The sequence below is a fragment of the Ricinus communis genome, chromosome 7 (assembly GCF_019578655.1).
Source record: "Ricinus communis isolate WT05 ecotype wild-type chromosome 7, ASM1957865v1, whole genome shotgun sequence".
NCBI classification, from domain to species: Eukaryota; Viridiplantae; Streptophyta; class Magnoliopsida; order Malpighiales; family Euphorbiaceae; genus Ricinus; species Ricinus communis.
This window is the reverse complement of record NC_063262.1, coordinates 6,595,000-6,617,029: the sequence shown is the minus strand read 5'-3', so window position 1 is coordinate 6,617,029 and position 22,030 is coordinate 6,595,000. Positions and strand designations below refer to the sequence as shown.

General features: G+C 28.7%; 2 protein-coding genes and 1 long non-coding RNA gene across 4 annotated transcripts; 1 reads left to right on the top strand and 2 right to left on the bottom strand.

The window, feature by feature from the left end:
* Positions 1-10,064: 10,064 nt before the first annotated feature.
* On the bottom strand, positions 10,065-13,936 carry LOC112536858. Its single transcript, XR_003080792.2, has 3 exons — positions 10,657-13,936; positions 10,505-10,561; positions 10,065-10,430 (listed from the first exon to the last, which is right to left on the bottom strand). It is a non-coding gene; the product is annotated as an uncharacterized LOC112536858 (long non-coding RNA).
* Positions 13,937-15,294: 1,358 nt separating this feature from the next.
* On the top strand, positions 15,295-17,581 carry LOC8281251 (uncharacterized hydrolase YugF). The gene is made up of 4 exons (XM_002532837.4): positions 15,295-16,052; positions 16,577-16,669; positions 16,764-16,831; positions 16,953-17,581. The coding sequence occupies exons 1-4, from the start codon at positions 15,429-15,431 to the stop codon at positions 17,110-17,112; spliced, it is 945 nt and encodes a 314-aa protein (XP_002532883.2). The 5' UTR covers positions 15,295-15,428; the 3' UTR covers positions 17,113-17,581.
* Positions 17,582-19,589: 2,008 nt separating this feature from the next.
* Positions 19,590-21,928, bottom strand: LOC8281252. Of its 2 annotated transcripts, none has more exons than XR_007216551.1 (2): positions 20,259-21,928; positions 19,590-19,943 (listed from the first exon to the last, which is right to left on the bottom strand). XR_007216551.1 is itself a non-coding variant. In XM_002532836.4 (2 exons), the coding sequence occupies exons 1-2, from the start codon at positions 21,780-21,782 to the stop codon at positions 19,891-19,893; spliced, it is 909 nt and encodes a 302-aa protein (XP_002532882.1). In that variant the 5' UTR covers positions 21,783-21,924; the 3' UTR covers positions 19,590-19,890. The 2 variants fall into 2 exon arrangements, 1 of the variants encoding a protein (XP_002532882.1); XM_002532836.4 differs by having other exon boundaries at positions 20,927-21,924.
* Positions 21,929-22,030: the final 102 nt, after the last annotated feature.

Sequence of the window (22,030 nt, the reverse complement as noted above, 5' to 3'; positions counted from 1 at the left end):
AATGCAGGACAAAAATGTTAATTTATTTAAAATTTAAGATATTGTATTGTGAGTTTATTTTTAAAGTAGAGAATATTATTATAATGTGAGATTATAGTGTATATTGTTGCAAGGCTTAATTGTCAAACACAACATGCACTTTTTTTATATTATCAAATCTAATACATATTTTTAAAATTTTCAATTTTAATAATATATTTTAATATTGCTTTCAATTTTAAATTTTTAGAAAAGTTATCTGTCAAATTTGTTAACACCAACAATAAAAAAAAGTTGAGTTAATATGAAAATTATTGACTTATCTCATTATTAAAATATTATCGTTTAAGTATATATAATAAATTTTTTGATTAATTTTAGAGTTTTATTAATCTTATGTGCTTAAATGACAACATCTTAATAATCGGAATGCTAACTTAGTCCCTCTTTTTTTTTTTTTTTTTGATAACAATTTGAGAATGTTTGGTTTAGAGGTCTTGTATAATTGATAGTTGTTTCTCATCCAACAATTATATTATACTGTTTGGTAAAATCTAAAAATCTGCAACTGATAATTGATTTAATCTCAATTAACAATTGATTCTATTATCTCAATTTTAAAGTTTTTTCTTATCAGCTAATAGTTTATTTTTTTATTTGGACAATATTACTCTTATTAAAAAATATTAGTAATAATTTATTTTAAGTTGATTTATAATTCAAGATAAATAATAATTATTATAAAATTATACTTAGTTAAATAATCATGATAATAATTATTTATAGCATCTGAAATTATAAATATTTTAATAGTGGTATTTAGATTTTAACCTCTATTTTTAAATTAATTTTCATGAATATTTTTAATAATAAATAAAATTGAGTTAAACATAAGTAATTATGATATTTTTAATTATTATAAACTATTTTTATTAACTTAAATCATTGAAAATAGTATTATTAAATAAAATACTTATAGTCCTTTAACATATTAATAACAAAAAATAAATTTTTTTACCAAACATTTAATTTATTAGTTATTTTTACCAACTATTAGCCATTAATTATCAACTATCAGTCATTAGCTACCAGCTGTACTAGTCATTAATGGCCATTATCATTATTAAAATTAAAAAATTACATTAAATTTATAAAAATGGTAAAACTAGCAATTATTTTTGCAAATACCTCTTTAATTAAAACAAAAAATTATGTGGAAGTTACCTTTCCTCTATAGAAAACAAGGAAATTGACATAAGGTTTTTTTCTTTTTCCACTAGTTAAGTACATGCGAAAAACCTAATTCATTTGGCGTCCAGAAATAATCAAACCAAATACACCATGAAACGTCGAAATCCATAGTAGCCTAATTGCATTATCACTTGAAAAGAAAAAAAGGAAGTGGTCAAAGTTAAATGTATACAAACTGAAATCAATTCTAAGTTGAACTTCAAATGGATCGACAGATGGCCGATAATTATTGGTGTCTATAGTTTAAATCCTAGTGCTCAAATCTTAATCACTTGTTCTTTTATATATATGAGGTCTTGGGTGTTAAAAAATTTTATTCAATTTTTTAAGATTTTATTAGATAATTCTTTTTAATTATATTCTACCAATTTATCTGTTTTTTAAAAAATAAAAATAAAAAGAGAAGAGAAGTTTGATCGCTATAGTCTCAAACGGTCCATGATATATGTAAAATATAATTAAAAATTTATCTCGAGATAATTTCTTTTTTTTTTAATTGAACAGTTAAAAATAAAAAGAAATAAAAAAGAGAAATATTATATTTCATTTGATATTTAATTGATGCTTATAAATAACCATTGTGTATTATATGATTCGTGTTGCATTTTGAGCTCAATTCATTTTTTTTTTTTATCATATACTCTTAAAATACAGTAATTTCTCCTTTCTCCCTCAACCAAGGGTACACGCAGAAATTCCAGGTAACCATTTTCAGGCTGATTTTCTTTATTTTATTTTATTTGATTTTTTTTTTTTTCCTGAAAATTAGTTTCATTTATTATTCTCGTTTCTCACACCCAATAGAGAGTTACAACTGACTCGGTGAAGCCACCAAAATCAATGCAATGGGCACCACTCCATTAAGTTCCAGTCCAAGTCAAGGAGACAAGACAAGCCCAAGTGTATTCTCATATGTCAATTATTTTAGTGATGGGTCCACTCGGACACTTACCAAAATGAATGGCTAAACCCTTTTGCTTTTTTCTTTTTCCTTTATTTACATTTACCAAAATTCATATTAATATTTTCTTCCTCCATCTTATTCCTTGACAATCAAATTAAGATAAAATTTTCGCTAAATACATATTTATATTCGTAAATTATGATTATTTAATCAGTTAAATATTTTAATTTTTTATATAATTTAATAAATATTTAAATTTATATTTTATAATATTTTAATATTTTATAATATATATTTTTATTTAATATGTCTATATATATTATATAAATATATTTAAATATTAAAAATAAAATTATTCGAATTCATATTAGGTACAATTAAAAATTAAAGGTGTTTAGTTATTAAAAATAAAAATATCTTAGTGTTATTAAATTAAATAAAATATTAAATTAATTAATCTAAATAAATTGATATAAATATGTGTTTAGCTGAAAATCTATCTTAATTGAGGGCGTGACTCAATTAATACTTTTGTTAATTTCAAAAATTAAATAAAAATTTTAATTGAATCACACTCTCAATTAAAATCTTAATTAAGATTTTAATTTAATAAAAATATTTTAAGTTCACCAAAAAATTAATTAATTAAAGCGACTGTAATTTCCTGTCTAACAAACACAAGTGATGAGTCCTGGTGTTGGTGGATTAGAAAAGAATCAATTACATAAGGTATAATAAGCATAATGGGATGTTAGGTGAGCCCTTGGAATGCGAAACCCTTTAAATAAAAAAAGGAAAAACCTCATCACTTAATGCATTTGAAAATCAATAATGAAAAGGGAAATTTTATGTGATTTTAAATATTAACTAAGTGTGCGTTTAAATGTTAAATAGTCCTCCTTTGTCTTATAACATGACCTATTAAGTTATTTTTTTATTTAAGAAATAGAATAAAATTTAAGAAGTTATTTTATAGTTTCATTTTATATTTGAGAGATAAATATATTTTCTTATTATCTTTTAGTATTATTAGGTGCTTATTATATTTTTTTTATCATTTACACTATAAATGTTGATAAAAATAAATTTTTAATAAAATAATTTTTTTTAAAAAAATTAATATTCAATGTGATTTTTTATGATCTTAATAAGCTATTAGAATATATAGTTTTAGTCTTTAAAAAAATTCAATGGATGATCTTAAAATAAAATTTTAATATATTTAATATTTTGATAATATATTTTTAGATGCCATATAATTTATAAATTATTTTCTGGTATATAATATACGTCGAATATATATATAAAAAAATAGAATAATATGATATATACCTAAAACTACTAAAATGAATACAGTAATTTATTAATACAAAAAATAAAACCACTAAAGAGGTATTTGGAATTGAGATGAAAAAAGTTAACTTTAATTTTTACTTTATTATATTTTTAAAATTTTAAAACTATCTTTAAAAAATGTAAATATATAAATATGTATGCTTTTCTCAAAAATAGATTTGCCAAAAATAGTATATAAAAAATATAAAATTAATATATTAAATTAAAAGATTTCTAAACATGTTTTTTCAACAAATCCAGGAGCAATTCTAAGTATACTATATAGTGGCTTTTGTAAACTTAAATCTTTAGAGGAAAAAAGAAAAAGGAAGACTTTGTTACAAAGACAAACCAGGCAAGCAAGGACCATCAGTAGTTGACGAAGCCCAGTTTTAGGTTTGAAAGTGAAGAACTGGCCTTCCTTTCTTCTTTCTTTCTCCTCAAATTTGTTCAAGGCTTATAATTCAGCTTGAATGTTGATTTGTCCCATAAAGATGTTTTTTAAATAATAATTATTTTTTAATTAATAATGATTAATAATAACTATACCTTATAACATACGGAGCTTATTACAAAGATTAACTTTTCTTTTTGAGCTTCGTTCTTTATATTTGATGAAATAATTAATACCTAATATGTTATTTTTATTTAGTGCGTTGTCAAGAGAGATATAATTTGTAACAATAATTAATTCTATTATTGTTTGAGAAGTCTTTCAATGGGTCTCATATTTTGAATATCATACTCAAACTAACTTCTACGATGGAAAATAAATAAAACTCTATAAATAAAATAAAAAAAATTTTAAAAAAATTTGTAATATTTCAACAACAGAATTAATAAATAATAAAAAAAAAGATTGAATTTATTTTTTAAACCATTAAATTCTTTCAAAAGATATTTATAAAATCGATTTATACATTACTTAAAATGTAACGTTTTTTTCTGCTGAATTATGATTCATAGTTGCTGTTAATATAACTGAAGATTGTTAGAGAAGATTCTCTTTTCTTACAGAAAAAATTGTTTTCATGAACATAAAAATATTAGATTTAGAATCAAAACTAATTGGCCCAAAACACTATCCAATTCTAAAAATTTTAATTAATTATTTGAGATCAAGAAGTTGTCAATTGAAGTATGAATAGTTTTACTAACACCCATGTATGAAACAAAAGAAATCAGTTAGCAATTGATTATAAGAAAAGGGGGTCCATTTTGACTCTATTTTCTTTTCCTTTCTTCTAAGAAAGGAAAAAAAGAAAATCAATGGATATCAGTGGTTCAATGAGTGAATGTAGATGAACACTTGAAAAGTTATTCTTTTAGCCCCACCCATTAAACCAAACAAAGTTCTTCCCAAAGCAACTAAAATTCAAGAGAAAAACTTTAATAATATTTAAATCAACATTCACTAGAAGTTCAAATGGATCATGTAATTTGAAGCATACAACATGAATAAGCTATTTGTATATTTAGTAAAAGTTGTTAATGGGGACAGATTCTGATTACAAACCCTTCTGCAAATGTTTTGACATTTTTTTCTTCAGACGTTCTCTTTTAGATTGATTTCTATCATTCTATTTAGTTGAAATAAATTTATTAATCTTATTAATTATGAAATTGGCTGTAATTGACACCATTAATTTTAATATGGTGTTTAGTTTAGATTCTATTGGAAAATTTTTTTAATTTGCAAAATCCATTTTTAATAGAATTCAGTCTCCGATAACAAAATCTAAATTGTTGTTCACCTAAAGATAATTACAACTCAAAAAAATTCTTTTTCATAAAAAATGGTAGCCGCTTCTTCTCTCCTCTTATTTTCTTGTTCTTTATTAAAATTTTATCTTTTGACCCCATGCGGATCATTTTTAGATCTACGGTATTTTTTTTATTAATTAATTTTATAAATAAATATTAATTTTTTTCTTGAGAAGTATTATGGTCTTTTATAGTAATTTTGAGTTTTCCTTTTATAAGAGTTTTATAGTCCTCCGTTACGGAGTTGATGAATTTTTTCTCTATAAGAGCGGTGAAGAAAAAAAATTAAATATGACATTTAAACAATCGAGCTCGTTAAAAGATATTTATAAAATCGATATATGTGGCTTAGTACATCGAATGAAACATTATTCTCGTAGAATTACAGTTTACTGCTCCATTAAAGTTGATGATTGTTAAAAGTAAATTTCTTAATATATATTTCGTGATGTTTGATATTTATTTTTATTTTTTATATCAAAATGTACTTGTCAATTCTCATTATTAGAATATTTATATTTCTTTTAAAAAAAAGTACAAATAATTTTATCATGATATGTAATAAATATATTTTAAAATTAGTTTATATTGCATTTGGTAGATCTTAAGAAACTTATTATATTTACAAAAATTCTAAATAAAATTTATTTTAAAATAAATTTCTATGTTGGATGTATTATATAATAACTATAAAATTAATTTCAAATAAAACAAATATTTTGTTGAAGATAAATGACAATGAAAATATGTATAAAAAATATACATGAAATAAAAATAAAAATAATAAAATTGAATAAAATAATTTAATTTTATAAAATATATTGATTTATTAATATAGAATATATTTGAAGATTCTACTTATTCTATTAGAATTAATTTCAATTAAAACTGATTTTATAATTTCAAGTTCAAAGGATTATAATTAAGTTTAATTGCAATCTATATATATATATTTTAAATTTATAAATAAATTTCATAAAATTAGGGATAAGAAAGAGAAAAAAAAGAGATGAATAAAAAAAATTATATTTGAAAAAGACAGTTTGTCAATATAAAAAAATATAAGAATAATTAAACTTATAAAATTTAAAGACTCAAGTACAATTCTGCATATACAAATAATTTTTAAAAGAAAAATGACGTGGATGTTGCAGGTTTGGGAGCGGATTCTTATAGTAGATTCTGGACTTCTCTTTGGAATTCTAGTTTGTAAGATAAGGCGTCTGAAATTGCTGTGCTCTCATGGAGTATCTGGCATCAACGTAATTCTCAATTAGGGTTTTCAATGACATGGTCTCCATCTATTACAGTAAGGGATGGGCTATCGTTCCTTCATTCATGGCGAGATGCGAATTCTAAGGTTGGCGCGTCTCAGGTAAGGACTGGAGTGAACCGGGCTAGAGTTTGTCGGCAGCATCCTGCAGAAGGGGTCTTAAAATGCAACCTGAGATGCTGCCGTTTTTCATGCTGAGAAATCTTATGGAATGGGTGCCATAATCCGGTCTAGTACGGGGACTTTTCTGCATGGATTTTCAAAGGTCAGTTCTGGGATGGCGGCGGCTCATGAGGCGGAAGCAATTGCACTTGAGGAAGCCATGTCATCGGTGGTTTCTTTGGGCTATTCGGGAGTTGTGTTTGAAATGGATTGCAAGTGGGTAGTAGGTAAAAAAGAGAACTAATTCTATGAATGGATGGCGGGTAATCTACTGGAAAGGGAAAGTAATGGATTGAAAATTATTTTTAATAGTATTTGACTAATAAAATTCTTTAGAAAAGAAAAAGAATTAAAGGGGAAGATTAAATTGAAATTGCTTACACTTCAGTTTAGGACGTAAAATTCATTGAAAAAATATTAATATCTAATTATTTATTATTTCTATCTTCTATTATTTATAATAAAAAATAAAAAATTAATTATTTTTTTCATTCTTTTTAATAATTATTTTTATGTTACCATGAACAATGTAGTAAAAATACTTTCTCTTCTCTTTTAACTCTCTTTTCTTTCCTTTAAAATATCTTTCCTTCTTCTTTCCACTTTATTGCTAAACGTAATGATTAATTTTCTGTTTTTTTTTGTTTTTAACTTATAAAAACCTAAAAACTATTTAATGTTTTTCATTTATTATTTTAACAAAATAATTGTTTATTTCCGATAAAAAAAATAGATAGAATGCAGTGAGAGAAAAAAAAAGGAAAAAAAAAGAGAAGAGAATGGATGAAAAGAAATGTGTGAGAGAAATTAATAGAAAATAAAAGCAATTATAGAGATTTCTTAAAAAAAAAAATTGTCTTTTGAGCAATAAATCAGAAAATGAGAAAAAAGAAAAATATAAACACATTTTGATTCTATTTGAAAAATTAAATGAAAAGCATGAAACAAAGGCCTCTAAAACAGTGAACTTCACGTCCCTTCAAAACTTTTGGTCCATCGCAGCACTATCACCACCTGAACAACACACAAGTCTCTCTAATATCAATTCCCAACGTGCAATGGAAACACATAACCAACCCAAATTCTCTACGTCCTTTTATTTAACATTTCTTTTCTTTAATGTAGTTCTTGAAAATTAATTAAAAGAAAATCTATCCTTTATTTATTTATTTAAATGAGTTGTTTGTGCCAATCCATTAACTCTTTTCTAAATAAAGTTGTTGGCCTCCTTTTCCTTCCTTTCCATTCCAACACCAAGTCTTCTTCTTCCTTGTCATCAAAACTTTTCCTCCCAAGCTTTTACGAAAACTATTAGAAAAGAAGAACTTCTAAAGAATGGCCGATATAATTTACGATTTCTTTTTGAATAAAAATTGAATTTGAGTTAAGAGACTTTTGATAATATTCTAGATCATATTTGTACGGAATAGTCCATTATCGCCCTAAATTTTTAGAAAAATCTCTCAAGCATATGAACTTGTATATCTAACTCTTTTTAAATACCTCCATGATGAGATGGACACACATATACAAAACATGTCAACAAAATTAATACTAAATCTATTTAATCTTTATAATTTTTATAAAATATCTCTGTCTCCTCAAATTTCTTTTTCATTTATATTTTTTTAAATATCTTTTTGACCAATCGTTTTCAATATTTCATAATTTTTATGATTATTTTTTCAATTCCTCCAAATTTATTTAATATCTTATAATTTTCATAAAGTCTCTTTTTGGCCCCTTTAAAATTTTAAAAAATACATTAATTTGTTAGATTTATAAAGTTAAATGGTATAGCTTCTATTTAAAATTTTCATTGTGTGTAATTAGTATTAATAAAAAATAATAGATAAATCATAAGAGTTTTAAGGATCATGTATCAATAAAGCAATTCAATTATGAAAATTAAAATATAAATAAAGCATTTAAATTTTCCATCTTGATTGTTTGTAAAATTTGCAAGCATAAGAAAAAAATATATTAAGAATTTCAATATCATTATTAAAACACATTATTCGTCTTTACAAATCTAAAATATGTATTTTTATAAATTTTGGAAACTTCAATCAAATATATTATAAAAATTATGTTAGAAGGGCTAAAAAGATATTTTAGAAAATGTGAAAAAAAAATTAAGAAAACAAAAAGTATTTTATAAAACTCATAAGGACTAAATATAATATTTGATATTAATTTTGTTGATACAATCAACACACGTGAATAGGACACGTCTCCATGTTAGCACTAAAGGGCTTAAAAGTAATTACATATACAAGTTTAGGTGGTTGAAAGGTTTTTTCAAAAGTTCAAGGGGTGTTAGATTTTCTTGTACAAGTTGAGGTGCCAATAGATGTATTTGACCGTTCAAGAATACTTTCATTAATACCATAACCACTAATTTGGACATTCTATGAAAGTGAGAGAAAAGACTTGCTTAAAATAAAATTAAAAGAAAAATTACATATGGAGGGAAGGGAAAAAAGGAAGTAGCTTCATGATAATCATGAATGACTCTACCAATAATTGAACAAATACAAAAAACATGGTATTTGATTTTATCAATTTTGACGTTGTTGATAAATCTTTTTATATGAAAAGCTGAAAGGACAAAATAAAAAAAGATAAGACAATGGTGGCTAGAGAAAAAAATATGGATAGTTTAGAAAAATAATATCGAAAGGGATTGATATAACTTCGTTTCTAGAATGAGTGGGTTTGAGAGTGTGCCACATGATTAAAAATATAAGGGTCATTTCATGATAAGAAATCAACTTATTATATTATTCATGGGCAAAACGTAAATATTAACATGTAATATTACTTATTAATAAAATTAATTAAATATTAATATGTGATATTATTTATTAAGTATTATATTCGCCACCTTATAGATTTTTAGTTATGGGTTTTTGTAATTTGATTTTATAGGAAGGAGACTGTAGGTTTTCTGAGTTGATTGAGCCACCTTATAATGGAAGGATGAATGAGTTGTTGTTGGAGCTACATATAAAGAAAGAAGTTTTAGAAGAAAAAGTGAAAGTTGAAGAGGCAAGAAGCAAAGTAATGGAGACTAAGATTTAATTATTACAGAACAAGTTGGAGACTAAGAGGCAATCTGGTGCTTTGATTGTAATCATGTTTATTGTATTTGGTAGGCCAAAAACAAAAAGTATATTAAGTTTGCCCTTGATTGTTTTTTGGCTATAGAGGAAGCAGTTATTGTACTTTGATGGGTTATTAATAAAATATTAAATTTAAATTTTAGTTATTTTAATTCCACTATTATATTGAACATGATACTTATAAGTACACACTTGAATAACAATAATCTATATGATCCAAAAACACAATGAAATAGAACATACAAAATCTGGCCACATTACAGTTGTTTTATAGGTAGTAAGAATTGGCCATAAAAAGTTGTCATAATAAAGGCAAATCATATACCTAATGACCCAAAATATAGTATGTTTAAGTCAAACAAAATAAGTTCACTAGAAGTTTATTGAAACAAAATGAGTTCAGAAGAAGATTATCCTATGCCTAATCCTTGGTGACATCTGATTGTTGGCTACATAAGGAGTTAATTTGATTGTTTATGACTGGAGGGATTGAGCTTGGCATTGCTTGAGGCTGTACTTCAATAGGTACCCTAAATCTTGACCTTGAAGTTGCTGCAGTTGCTTGTCTGGTAGAAGCTGGTGTACTTGTTATTGCAGCACCACAAGTGACATAGTTAACCTTATTTTGACCAAGCATCTGCAATAATAACACCACAAGAGACTTATAAAAATTGTAGAAAGTTCAATCCTTAACACCACAAAGATACATACCTTAATATACACATTTCCTGTATCCACAAAAATACGTAATCAAAATCCTTGTTTGGTCTGAAAAAGAGAAAAAGCCAGGTATTAATGAGATGCAACATACTTATCAACTTTGCAACAGACTCATAAATATAATAAAATTTACAAACTAAAACCTGAGCTGTTTCCCTAAGTTCCTTTACAACAAACTCATCAACTTGTCTTCCTGTTTTCTAAGCCTGGGCTGAGTCTTCCTAGAAGTAGAAATTGGTTGGCTTCCTTTATTTGAAGCTATAGCAGTGCCTTCCTTCCTTGGCCTGCCACGTTTGGCTTGCATACAAGTCATAAATGCATCAATTAGCTCATATGTCACTACTAACACACATTTTAACACACAAAAGACAAGGTACATTTACCTTTGGCTATGTAGGTTCAGTCTGAACAACTTTTCCTTTCATCTTGTAGCTTCTTTTATTATGACATATTGCAAACAAACTTGGCATTTCATTGTAATCTGGCATGTGTTAACTTATATGAATTTTTCTTATCTTTAATGGGGTCTTTTCTCCTATTTTGCCTAGGTCCACCAGGCCGAATCACAAAGATAGGTGGCAATCCTAGAGGTTCATTAATAGTTGGCCACTATTTCTGTCTATTGATTAGCTGTATAGCATACTCATAGACTGCCAATAAGGTCTGTATGCCATAGAATTCATCAACAAAACTTACAAGATCTTTTCTACGGAATTAAATACAGGCACATGCATGACAACATGGCAGTTCTGATAATTCCCAAGCTCGACAACTACAACTCTTGTTATTCAAATCAACTACATAACCTTCATATAAGAAAGCAACTTGAAATTTTCTTCTAGAGTTGTTTTAGGGTTACAATACTTGGTCAAGTTCTTAATTTTCTCCATTTTTTTCTAATTCTATGACAAATTACATATTTGCATTTTTCTATTCCTTCACAGTATCATGCATTTTTACTATGAGGCGCTTTTTTATGTCCACTAACATATCAATCAATACTTTGGTCCTAGACTTAATTTTATACCTGTTAAAAGTCTCACAAATGTTATTATCAGTAACATCTGATCTAGTCCATGTACTTATCTTTGACCTACAAAACACAATTAGGTTTTTAGTAAGATACAACTCATACGCCTCAATAGACTCATCTTTTAATTTCTTAAGGCATGAGTGATACTGAGACTTATATATGCTTTTTGCAGTATCCCAAAATATTTGTTTTTTTGAATTTGGGGCCATTAAACACTTTCTTCCAATTCGCATAGATGTTAGAAGCACAATTTCTATGCTCAGTATTTGGAACTAGCCTGCCAAGAGCATTCAATAAACCCTACATAGTAAAACAAATCAAGTAAATGGATTATCATTTATAAAGATAGATATTTAATTGAACAAAATTGTGAAGCTGACCTTTTGTTGGTTGTTAATAAAACACCAACTAAGTCCATCATTGATGCCTAATTCTTCAAACAATATCTCCAAAAACCAAGTTCGCATAGCTTCATTTTCCCTTTACACTACGACATAAGCTACTGGATACATCTTGTTATTAGCATCCTTTACAACAGCTGCAACTCATGCACCACAAATAACTGTTTTTTAAGAAATAACCATCAAAACCTAGCATACTTTTGTAACCAACGACTCTCTTTAAAGCACTAAAACCTACATAAAATCTCTGAAACATAATGTTCCCATTACTGTCCAAATTAATTTTTATCCCAATTATCCATTCCTTATCAACTCTCTGAAGTTTAACTTGATAAGATCCTAGCTTTGCATAATGTTCCTCAAATGAGCCCCTCAACTTATTTAATGCTTTCCATTTGGCTTGATAGCATGTAAGTAGAGGCACCTTCACAATAAACTTCAGTTTAACGTCATCTTGTATATTCTTAACTTCATAATTAGGATTCATCCAAATCCTCCCTAAATAATCACTAGATAGCCATTTTGAGTTACTTATTTAAAATAGGTATGCTCACCATAATATATCTTCACAACAAAAGCATCTTCATATTGTATTTTACTTCCATAAGATTTCCACTTACATCCAGATTGCTCCTAATTTATTACCTCCAAATTTTGACCAGTTGATGTTATATTCATTCAGAATTATCCATCTTTTGAAGAGCTACCTTGCATTCATTTACATCCTTGAACCTTAAACCAATATGCAAATTAAGCTTTTTGTGATCACAATTTGGAGCATAAACTTTTGGTTTGCTCTTTCTTTTCTTGTGTGGACTAAAGTCATACTCATCACTACTTATTGGAGTTATAAGAAAATCATTAGAAGCCTGGTATACACTATTGTACCCACTCTCGATTAACTGCATCTCATTTCCACTTACATCAACTATTGTTATTTGATTTGGTTGTTTTTCCTTTCTCTTAGTATCTTTTTTTTTGGTTTTTTCCATGCACTAGTTGCTTCATCCTCATAAAGAAACTGGTGCAGCCTAGCCCATTTCAAATTTCTTCGAGCTTCCATATGCTCTTCATCTTCAGAGCTAAAATCATTCTCACTTAATCTATCATTTGTATTGCTCACTTCAAAGTACATAGTCTGCATTTTCAGCTTTAGTTATATTGCCTTCCACAATCACCTCATGTAGCCTACCTCTAATAACAAAACCCTCCTCATGCCCAACTATAATAACAGAACCCACCATCCATAGCATGTTCATGTAGTCCTTCAATATGATCCTTATGCCTACCATCTCCAGCTCCAATATTCTCCACATTTTCATCAACAACCTCAACAATATTTTCTGCTTCTATAAACACAATAACTTTTCCTGTTGTAATGCAAGTTAACATTGCTATTACACCATCGTTATCCTTAAGAAACATAAAACCACCTAAACCATTCCTAAATTCTATTTTTCTTATATTTCATAACCATTATTTTCTACAAAACCCTCAATGTCAAAGTACCCTATTCTGTCAGGGTCACAGTCTTTAATTTCAATCATTTCACCTTCAACATAATATGTTCCTACTTCGTTCTCTATGAACACACCACCATGATGGAGTTCTATATTAAAGTATTTATCCATTCTGCAACAAACAACACCAATAAACCCGTTTTTACAATTGAGCACACATAAAAGGATAATAAATTAATATATTTTAATAAAATTTTTACTGTAACAGACAATAATAGTTTATCAAAATTAGTTAATTTATTTACATATGTTGCTAGCTAAGAAACCATAAACCCTAAATATATATTAAATAACTTCACAAATTGTGAAGTACCTATGATACTTGTCGTTTTTCCTGCCAGCAAACAAAACTTGTAACAACAATTTTTTCTCGAGTGGGACCACAATAACACTAGTACAAAATCAATAGATTTCCTTGCCTTTTTTATTTTCTTTTTGGGTAAAATGATGAATAAACAAATGATATTAGAGAAAAGAATAAAGTTATCGAATTAGAGAAAAGAATACAATCCCTTTGCTTTTAGGTTTAGCTAATGAAAATTACGATGAAACGATATTGTTTCTTCTTTTTGGGTTTAATTTCTTGATAATGACATCATTCAATTATTACTTACTCAGAAATTTAATTTGCTGAGTTATTTTTTATTAAAAAAAAATTTTGTTGGAAAATCTATTGATTCAGCATCTCAAGAGTCAATTTCATTGGAATGTTAAAATAGAAAAAAATTGTCAGTCAGAAATTAAATTAGAGAAATTTATTAGTGCATGATATTATTAAAAAAGTTAAATATTCAAAATTCTTTTACACAATTAAACCATTAAAATACATAATCTAACCAAAATAACAACAATTCCAATCTCTGTCCTTTATATGCTTATACATAAGGACCCGTAAACGAAAAAACATCCCACCTGCCGCCCCAATTACATTTTCCTTCAAAATTTTCAAACATGTTGGCTCTCTTTTGGCCTACTTTATATAATATAGTTAATGCTTAGTCGTTCCAAAAAAAATCATCTACTTTATTTTTATTATTAAATTTAATATATTAATTTTGAAATCTTAATTTTAAAATTTCAATTTTAACACCATATTTTATATAGATTTTAATTTTAGTTTTTAGCAAAATATAACTACTAATTTGTTGGCATTGCATATATAATAACAAAAAAATAAGTCAATGTTGAAATTATTAATTCATTTTATTATTAAAATATTATTATTTAAGCATATAAAATTATTATTATTATTATTATTTAATTTTAAAATATTATTAATTTAATATGTTTAAACGATAATATTTTAATAATAAAAATACTCATTCAATCTTTTTTTTTTTCCGTTGGAATTATATCATATCAATAAAGTTAATTGATAATTTTACTAAAAATTAAAGCTATATAAAATTTAAAATTTAAAAATTATTTGCTAGATTTAATAATTAATATACATAATTTTTTAGCGATTAAAATTAATATTTTCTTTTATTTTAAGAAGGTAATTCTTTTTATGTTCATTTTAAATTATATTTTTATTTTAAATTATTAATAGTAATTAAATATATTAATATTTGTATATAAATTAAAAATAGATAAATTTTTTAATAAGAAAAATAAACATTAAAAAACCACAAAATATTCACTATCTTCTTTGAAAAATCAGTAAACAGATAAGAAAATTAAAAATTGGTATCGCACTAAGAATAATACACGTGTGAAAATGACCTAAACATTTATATATTTTCCTTTTTTTTTTTGCAAACTTTTACCATATTTTTCCCGTTATAAAATAAGAAACATCTAAACCACTTGACTAGTAAGCGGTGAAGTGTATGCGCGAAATTTAACTTAAAAATGTCTTGAAACTCTTCCCGTAGAAAAGAAAAGTTCAAAAAAAAAAAAAGGAGCACTTGAGGGACAGCAACTGATAATAAAACAATAACAGCAACAAAAGAACAAACATGGCCAAGTGTTTTAGCTTCACTGCATCGCGAGATTCCTGTTACCGATACTCCTTTACCAGAGGCGGTCTGAAATCATGCACAACCGATCTCGGCGACGGCACAATAATCCATTGTTGGATTCCAAAATCTCACATCCAAACGAAGCCTACTCTTCTCTTGATCCACGGCTTTGGCGCCAATGCAATGTGGCAATTTAACGACGTTATCCCTCCGTTTAAATCCAAATTCAATATCTACATCCCGGACCTCCTCTTCTTCGGCGATTCCTACACGACCCGACCCGACCGAACCGAGTCGTTTCAGGCGCGGTGCTTAATGGCTGTTATGGAGAGGCTTAATGTGAAAAAGATGGATGTGATGGGGCTCAGCTATGGAGGTTTTGTTGCGTATAGTATGGCTGCGCAGTTTAAGGAGCGGGTGGGCCGCGTGGTTCTGGGGTGCGCTGGGGTTTGTTTGGAAGAGAAGGATATGGAGGAAGGAATGTTTAAAGTGAAGACTGTTGATGAAGCTGTTAATATCTTGTTGCCTCAAAATCCGGAGAAAGTTAGAGAGTTGTTGAAATTGTCGTTTCATAGACCTCCTCCTCCTGCTCCTTCTTGTTTTTTGAATGATTTTATTCAGGTTAGAATCAATTTTAGTTATTGATTTATTATTATTATTATTACTTGTTTCTTGTTTGAGTGGACAAGAATTTCTTGATTGCTAAAAAAAAGAAAAAAAGTTGACCCTTTTTGGGATCAGTTCAGGATGAAAATGATAGAATTGAATTTGATTAAATTTGATTGTCCAAATAAGAGGTTGAATATGGACAACTGAAACTGTATTTGGATGATTACTGAGATCTCTTTTAATTTTATACATGCTGTGAATTGAAGATTAAGGTTTAGGAATTAAAACGTGATTACAAGATGGGTGATATAATTAAGAACTTCCAAAATTTCCATGAATTGGTCTGAATTAGCTTGGATTTAAAAGACCACAAGACTATTCTCCAGAAAGGGTCATCAGATTTGATATTTTTTATGGTAACTTTGTTGTTGTTAACAAAGTGAACTATTTTTGCTTACATTTTTGGTAATACCTTAACCCTCTAAGTGATTGTTCTGTTTTGAAAGTTATGTCATGAATTTGGCTCTAATGGGCAGGTGATGTGCACAGAATACCGCCAAGAAAAGAAAGAACTGATACAGACATTGCACAAGGATAGACAGCTATCTAATCTTCCTAAGATAACCCAGGTTTTATACTGTGCTTCCTAGCTAAACTTGGATTCTTTTTTCCCTTTTATCTCCATGATTACCCTCTCAGAGTGTAATTTTTTCTTTTATGCAGCCTACACTGATAATCTGGGGAGAATATGACCAGGTCTTCCCATTGGAATTGGCACATAGATTAAAAAGGCTAGTACGAGCTTACTAGTATTTTCACAATCTTCATCTTCAATACAGTACATCATCTAACTGATCACTAAGGTTATCTTCTTTTTTTATTTTTATATTCCCTTCTCTTTTACCTATGCAGGCATATAGGTGATAATGCAGAATTAATGATAATAAAGAATGTCGGACATGCACTTAATGCAGAGAGACCTAAAGAGGTACTGAAGCACATAAAGTCTTTCCTCACTGATACTCTCCCTGCTAAGCAAGGGAACCGCACAAATGGTCACAAAACAGATTGAACATCATTTTCAGCAAAGCATCTTGCTTTTGGGAGTCGGTGGTGTATCGAATCCGGGCCTCTATTTTCTTTGATTTGAGAAACACCGAGTTAAATCAACACCAGGGATATGAGGTATGAACTAGGATTCCCCCATTTCTTCTTATATAGGATCAAGTTCACTAGGTTATCTATGGGTTTTCAATCCACAGGGGCTGAAAATCCTTGATTTTTGAAGCATGTTGAAGTTTCATACTGAGAAGAATAATTGGCTGTTGCTAGTTTCTAGTTGCCAGTTGCTAGTCGGCATTATCCTCTTATTGCTGACCGGCCATTTAAAAAGTGTTGAAGAGTACTGAAGCACCCTGTTATTGTTGTATAATGTGTTGTTGTACATTAGATGTGAATAATGTACTCGTCTCAGCATTGTTTTTTATCACTTGGTTTGAATATATGGATTTTTAAGGACTAGTTGTCCGCACATTTGTTTATACATATTGCTAATATAATTTTTCACTCTTAAATTAGTAACTAGGGAACCGTCAAATGCCCTGATCTGATTCGTAATTGTAAAGACTGGTTTGACTGGTTTTCTTTTTTTTAATTTTTTTTAATATCCATATGTTAGATTGGATTCGTAATGCACAAGTTGCAAAATAAACTGAATATCATGATAAATCCGCACGTGTTTATACATATTGTATATTACTTATTAATTTATTAGTCTGATTAAATAAATATGTATTTGTGTTACTGGTGGATTAGAAAGTAAATCCATTTAAACTTAGTTTCTTTCTGTGTTGATATGTTTATGATCCGAAATTATTTATTCTACATTTAAATTTGTTTAACTATGTGACGTGTCGTGTCATTTAGTTATTTAGTTAGGTCGTTAGGTCGTGTCAAAGATTGTCAACCCTACCTAACTCATACAACTCTAATTCCTTGTAATTATCCTTGAACCAAGAACAGTAGGTTTCACACCTTAAGTTAGCCAAAAGGACCAATGGATGGCAAAGATGGTTGCACAAAAGTTGCATCATCCACTTTCTTTCTTTCTTTCCTTTCTTTGTTTTCTTAATAAAGAGACATGAAATATTTAATGAATAAAAGAAGCTTCTAACTATAGATTCCACTCTGACAATGACTTTACATAAACCTTGGCAGCTAAGCTTCAGCTTTTTTCCTTAAAGTAATAGAAGATTGCTTGTAAAGTTGCAACTTCAAATAACCCAGTGACCAACTGCAAAGGATCTTAATCTATTCTGATTTTTGCGTATTTTTTCATCATTTTTTGTGCTTGATTGTACTAATTAATTTTTCAACAAGGATTTGAAATGTTTGCTTCTATTGTAACTAATTAATCTTCCACAAAAGCAAGCTAAGCTGCAGAATCCATTATCTTAGTAAGCAAAGGTGGTTTTGTAGCCATCTAGGGCTTGAATTAACCATAATGGGAACTGGTACCATATCACCATTTAAATAGAGATAGCCAAGAATGCCTTTGACATGATTTAGCTGCAATCATGCATCTAAATAGGACTCACTACACCTGTTAATTAGTTTTTGGTTATCACACTCATGGCATATGCGAAGCAATTCCTTCAGGATGAGATTTATCAAATCTTTTCTCTATCTGAAACTATGTATGCAGTAATGCCATATAAGTTCAAAAACTTGTTTGTTACTGTATATTTGACCAAAATATATCAGTATCAACTAACGCTAGTGTAATTGAGCTGAATCAACTCACAGACAATTCAAATGGATTCAAGAAATATTCAAGATTTAAACATCAATTGAGTGAAGCTCTAGCTACACAAGTAGCTTGAATCAAGGTTACCATGAGATTATATTGCAAAGGCATGAACCAAAAGGTTCAAAATGGAAATGCAACTCATGTATGGAAACAAGAATCCAACCTTATAATGAAGCATTCGGTCCATTTTGAAGAATAAAAGCTATTCGGCTATGATTAGGCCTTTGGGCTTAATTTATATTTATATGGGTTCTTATCTTTTGGTTTTAATTTAAGTAATTGTTTTAGTTTCTCTTTATTTAATTAAAGATTATTTTATTAGCTCCAACTCCTCATTACACCACTTGACATATCCACGAACCTGATTAAACTTTTATTATTTTACTATTTTCTTATATTTCATATGGTAATTGAGTCGAACTGAGTTAATATTGAATATACAATCAAGTCCAGCTCAAATCGAACGCTTAAATTATTTAACATTATCAAAATTAAATATTATAGCACACGTCTTGCGGGTGCTCCCCCTAGCTAGTAATGCTGTAATTCAAAGTTCAATCATTATTTGAAGGAGGAAAAGTAAACTCTCTTATTCAAAATTTACCATACTGAGTAGACGAGAAAGTAAGAAAAAGAAAATCATAAAGCTGTTTTCCATATTCTGTTTCTTCTTTTTTTAATATCTTTGATGTATATTTATATAACTAAGAATTCACTATGAACGGATGCAGAGAAAGAAATAAAGAGAAAATCCAGAAGCCTGAGTCATTATCTTTAATTTAAAAACTAAGGTTCTGCACCTTGTTGATCTGTTAGTTGTTGGGATAGCTATAATGTTCTTATACAGGCCTAAGATGCTCGTTCCTATATTCTGCTACTGTTTGTTATTTCAAGTTCGACAAACGGAGCCTAACTTTTAATCCTATTTCGATCTTTTTCTAACAAAGAAAAATGTATTTTACTAGAAAAGGAGATTACCCATACCAGAGGGGAAAACACAAGCCTTCAAACAAATACAAAAGGGAAAAATCTCTACATACATCAAGCTGCTCCAACGGAAACTAGACCGGCCAAAATCCCCAACCACATCTTCCCTGCAAAAACAGTGAGAAATAAATATATTATAGGAATGAATTTAAATTTAAATATTTAATTCTAATCTATCTATTCCTATTGGATGACAATAAAACTACAATTTATACTGAGATCACAAGAAGAACAACACAACTCACCTGATGCAGAGATTTTGAACTAAAATCCCTCCCTCCAAAAGCAAATATTTTTACTGTTTGAGCTAATAGAAAGTAAGAAAATATCATACTATTCATTTCTAAATACGTTTCAACAAAGAAAATGATTCCATACTTATTCCTAATGTTTTATATGTTAGTAAAACTCAAATTACTTACCGAAATAAAGGAACCGATCAAAGATAAATAAGTGTAAAATTATTTTTAGACTAATTGTTTATGAGTATCAAATACGTATTGTAAGAATATTGAAATAAGTAAAGCTCATTGTTGTTTTATAAATTAATCTGCAGAAATCCCAGGCAATCGACTAATAATCAACCAAGAGTTACATCAAATTTAGCTTTACTTGTATTTTCATTTTTCTTTTTGTTTTGCGACTTTTAGCTTTACTTGTATCTTTATCTTTCTCCTTTTTCTTTACAACTTTAACTTTAGCAAATTTATTCTTTTCTCATAAAAAAAAGGAAAAGAATTGATCCTTTGTACCCAAATGGAGAAATTACAATTGCATTTTCCTATCCTATAAAATGATAAAAGAAGAAAAGGAAAAAGAAGCTCTTTTATAAATAATAAAAGTGCATAATGATGCAAAACCGCATATAAGAATAGGGTGCCTATCCATCCATCAACACACTACAATCTTATTAAATTTTTTTTGTTTCCATTGAACAGAAAAACAGAAAGAAAATAAACTTTCTTGAAAGGCCATCCTGGCGTCATTTGTTGATAGTGTGTTTACACTCAGATTATTCTCCAGGAACAAAACTTACCAATTAAGGTTAATAATATGCGATTTGAACAACAGAAGTGAGGAGGAAACTTACATGATGATGTAGAAACAGAGCTCGAAGGAAACACCACATCTTGGCTGTAGGCGTTGCAATCCGTAGTGGTGTTGATTCCACTATTGCACAAACATAGAAATGAGTAACCAGGAGCAGCATAACCACATACACCTCCACTACTCTCACAAGTATTGCACTTGGTATCCATGTAAAAATCATCAAAAGCTCCACTTCTATAGTTCAGCACCACACCATACTCCCACCGGGTAGGGTCGGTTGGATAATCCTGAAGAGATATTATTGAAGCATACCCTGAACATTTTAGCATATGAAGATCGAGTTCACTTTTACCGTTAAAGTTGGCAGGAGCATACACACAACAAGTATTCGTTGGCGGAAAGAGCGGCAACCCGAGTCCGATTACCGACGGACACGTGTAAATTGAGGCGCAAAGGTAAGAAGAAGAAGCGTCACAGACAGGTGATCCTTTCATGGTGAGGGAGGAGGTTGGTGGTGGACATGAGAGGAGGAGGAAAGTTGATGGGCCAAGTTGAAATGGGCTGGCCCAATCGAGGCCCAAGTTGGGTGATTGATGCATGGAAGTGCATGTAGACATGGAAGGAGGACTGATGGTTATGGTGGTAGCTGTGTAGGATATGGAGGTGATAGGGTAAGAGCCCGTGTGGGTGGTGAGGAGGAGCTGATCACCGCCGGAAGCACACGTTATGTAAGGATAGAACCGTGGAGAGCCACAGCCGTAGGCGGTGCCGAAAGGGTACTTAACTTGTAGGGAGCCACAAGTGGTCCGGCATGGTAGGTCTAGGGCAAAAATTAGATGAAGTATTGATAGAATGAGAGAGAGGCTGATGGTGATGAAAAATGGAGAACTTTCCATATTGTTGATGAAGGGAGATAGAGGAAAGAGGATAAGTGGATAGTTCTACTAGCTAGTTATAAGAGTTTCTTTTGGCTGCCACTGTAGAAGATTCAGATTCTTTCATGTTGGGGTCCTTCGAGATAGGTTTTTGTACAATTGGAATCACTTAAGTTTAAAATAACTTATTGAAATTTCATTGTTTAATATATTACATATTCACTACAAAATATAATATGAATCATTTTAGGAAGATATTAGCTATCCAA

What these genes read in the sequence shown, in the direction of transcription:
- LOC8281252 (XM_002532836.4), bottom strand. Translation starts at nt 21,782, where the DNA reads ATGGAAAGTTCTCCATTTTTCATCACCATCAGCCTCTCTCTCATTCTA. An exon ending in CTCTGTTTCTACATCATCAT is followed by an intron (nt 19,944 to 20,926) that starts GTAAGTTTCCTC and finishes CTGTTTTTGCAG; the next exon opens with GGAAGATGTGGTTGGGGATT.
- LOC8281251 (XM_002532837.4), top strand. Translation starts at nt 15,429, where the DNA reads ATGGCCAAGTGTTTTAGCTTCACTGCATCGCGAGATTCCTGTTACCGA. An exon ending in ATCTTCCTAAGATAACCCAG is followed by an intron (nt 16,670 to 16,763) that starts GTTTTATACTGT and finishes TCTTTTATGCAG; the next exon opens with CCTACACTGATAATCTGGGG. An exon ending in TTGGCACATAGATTAAAAAG is followed by an intron (nt 16,832 to 16,952) that starts GCTAGTACGAGC and finishes TTACCTATGCAG; the next exon opens with GCATATAGGTGATAATGCAG.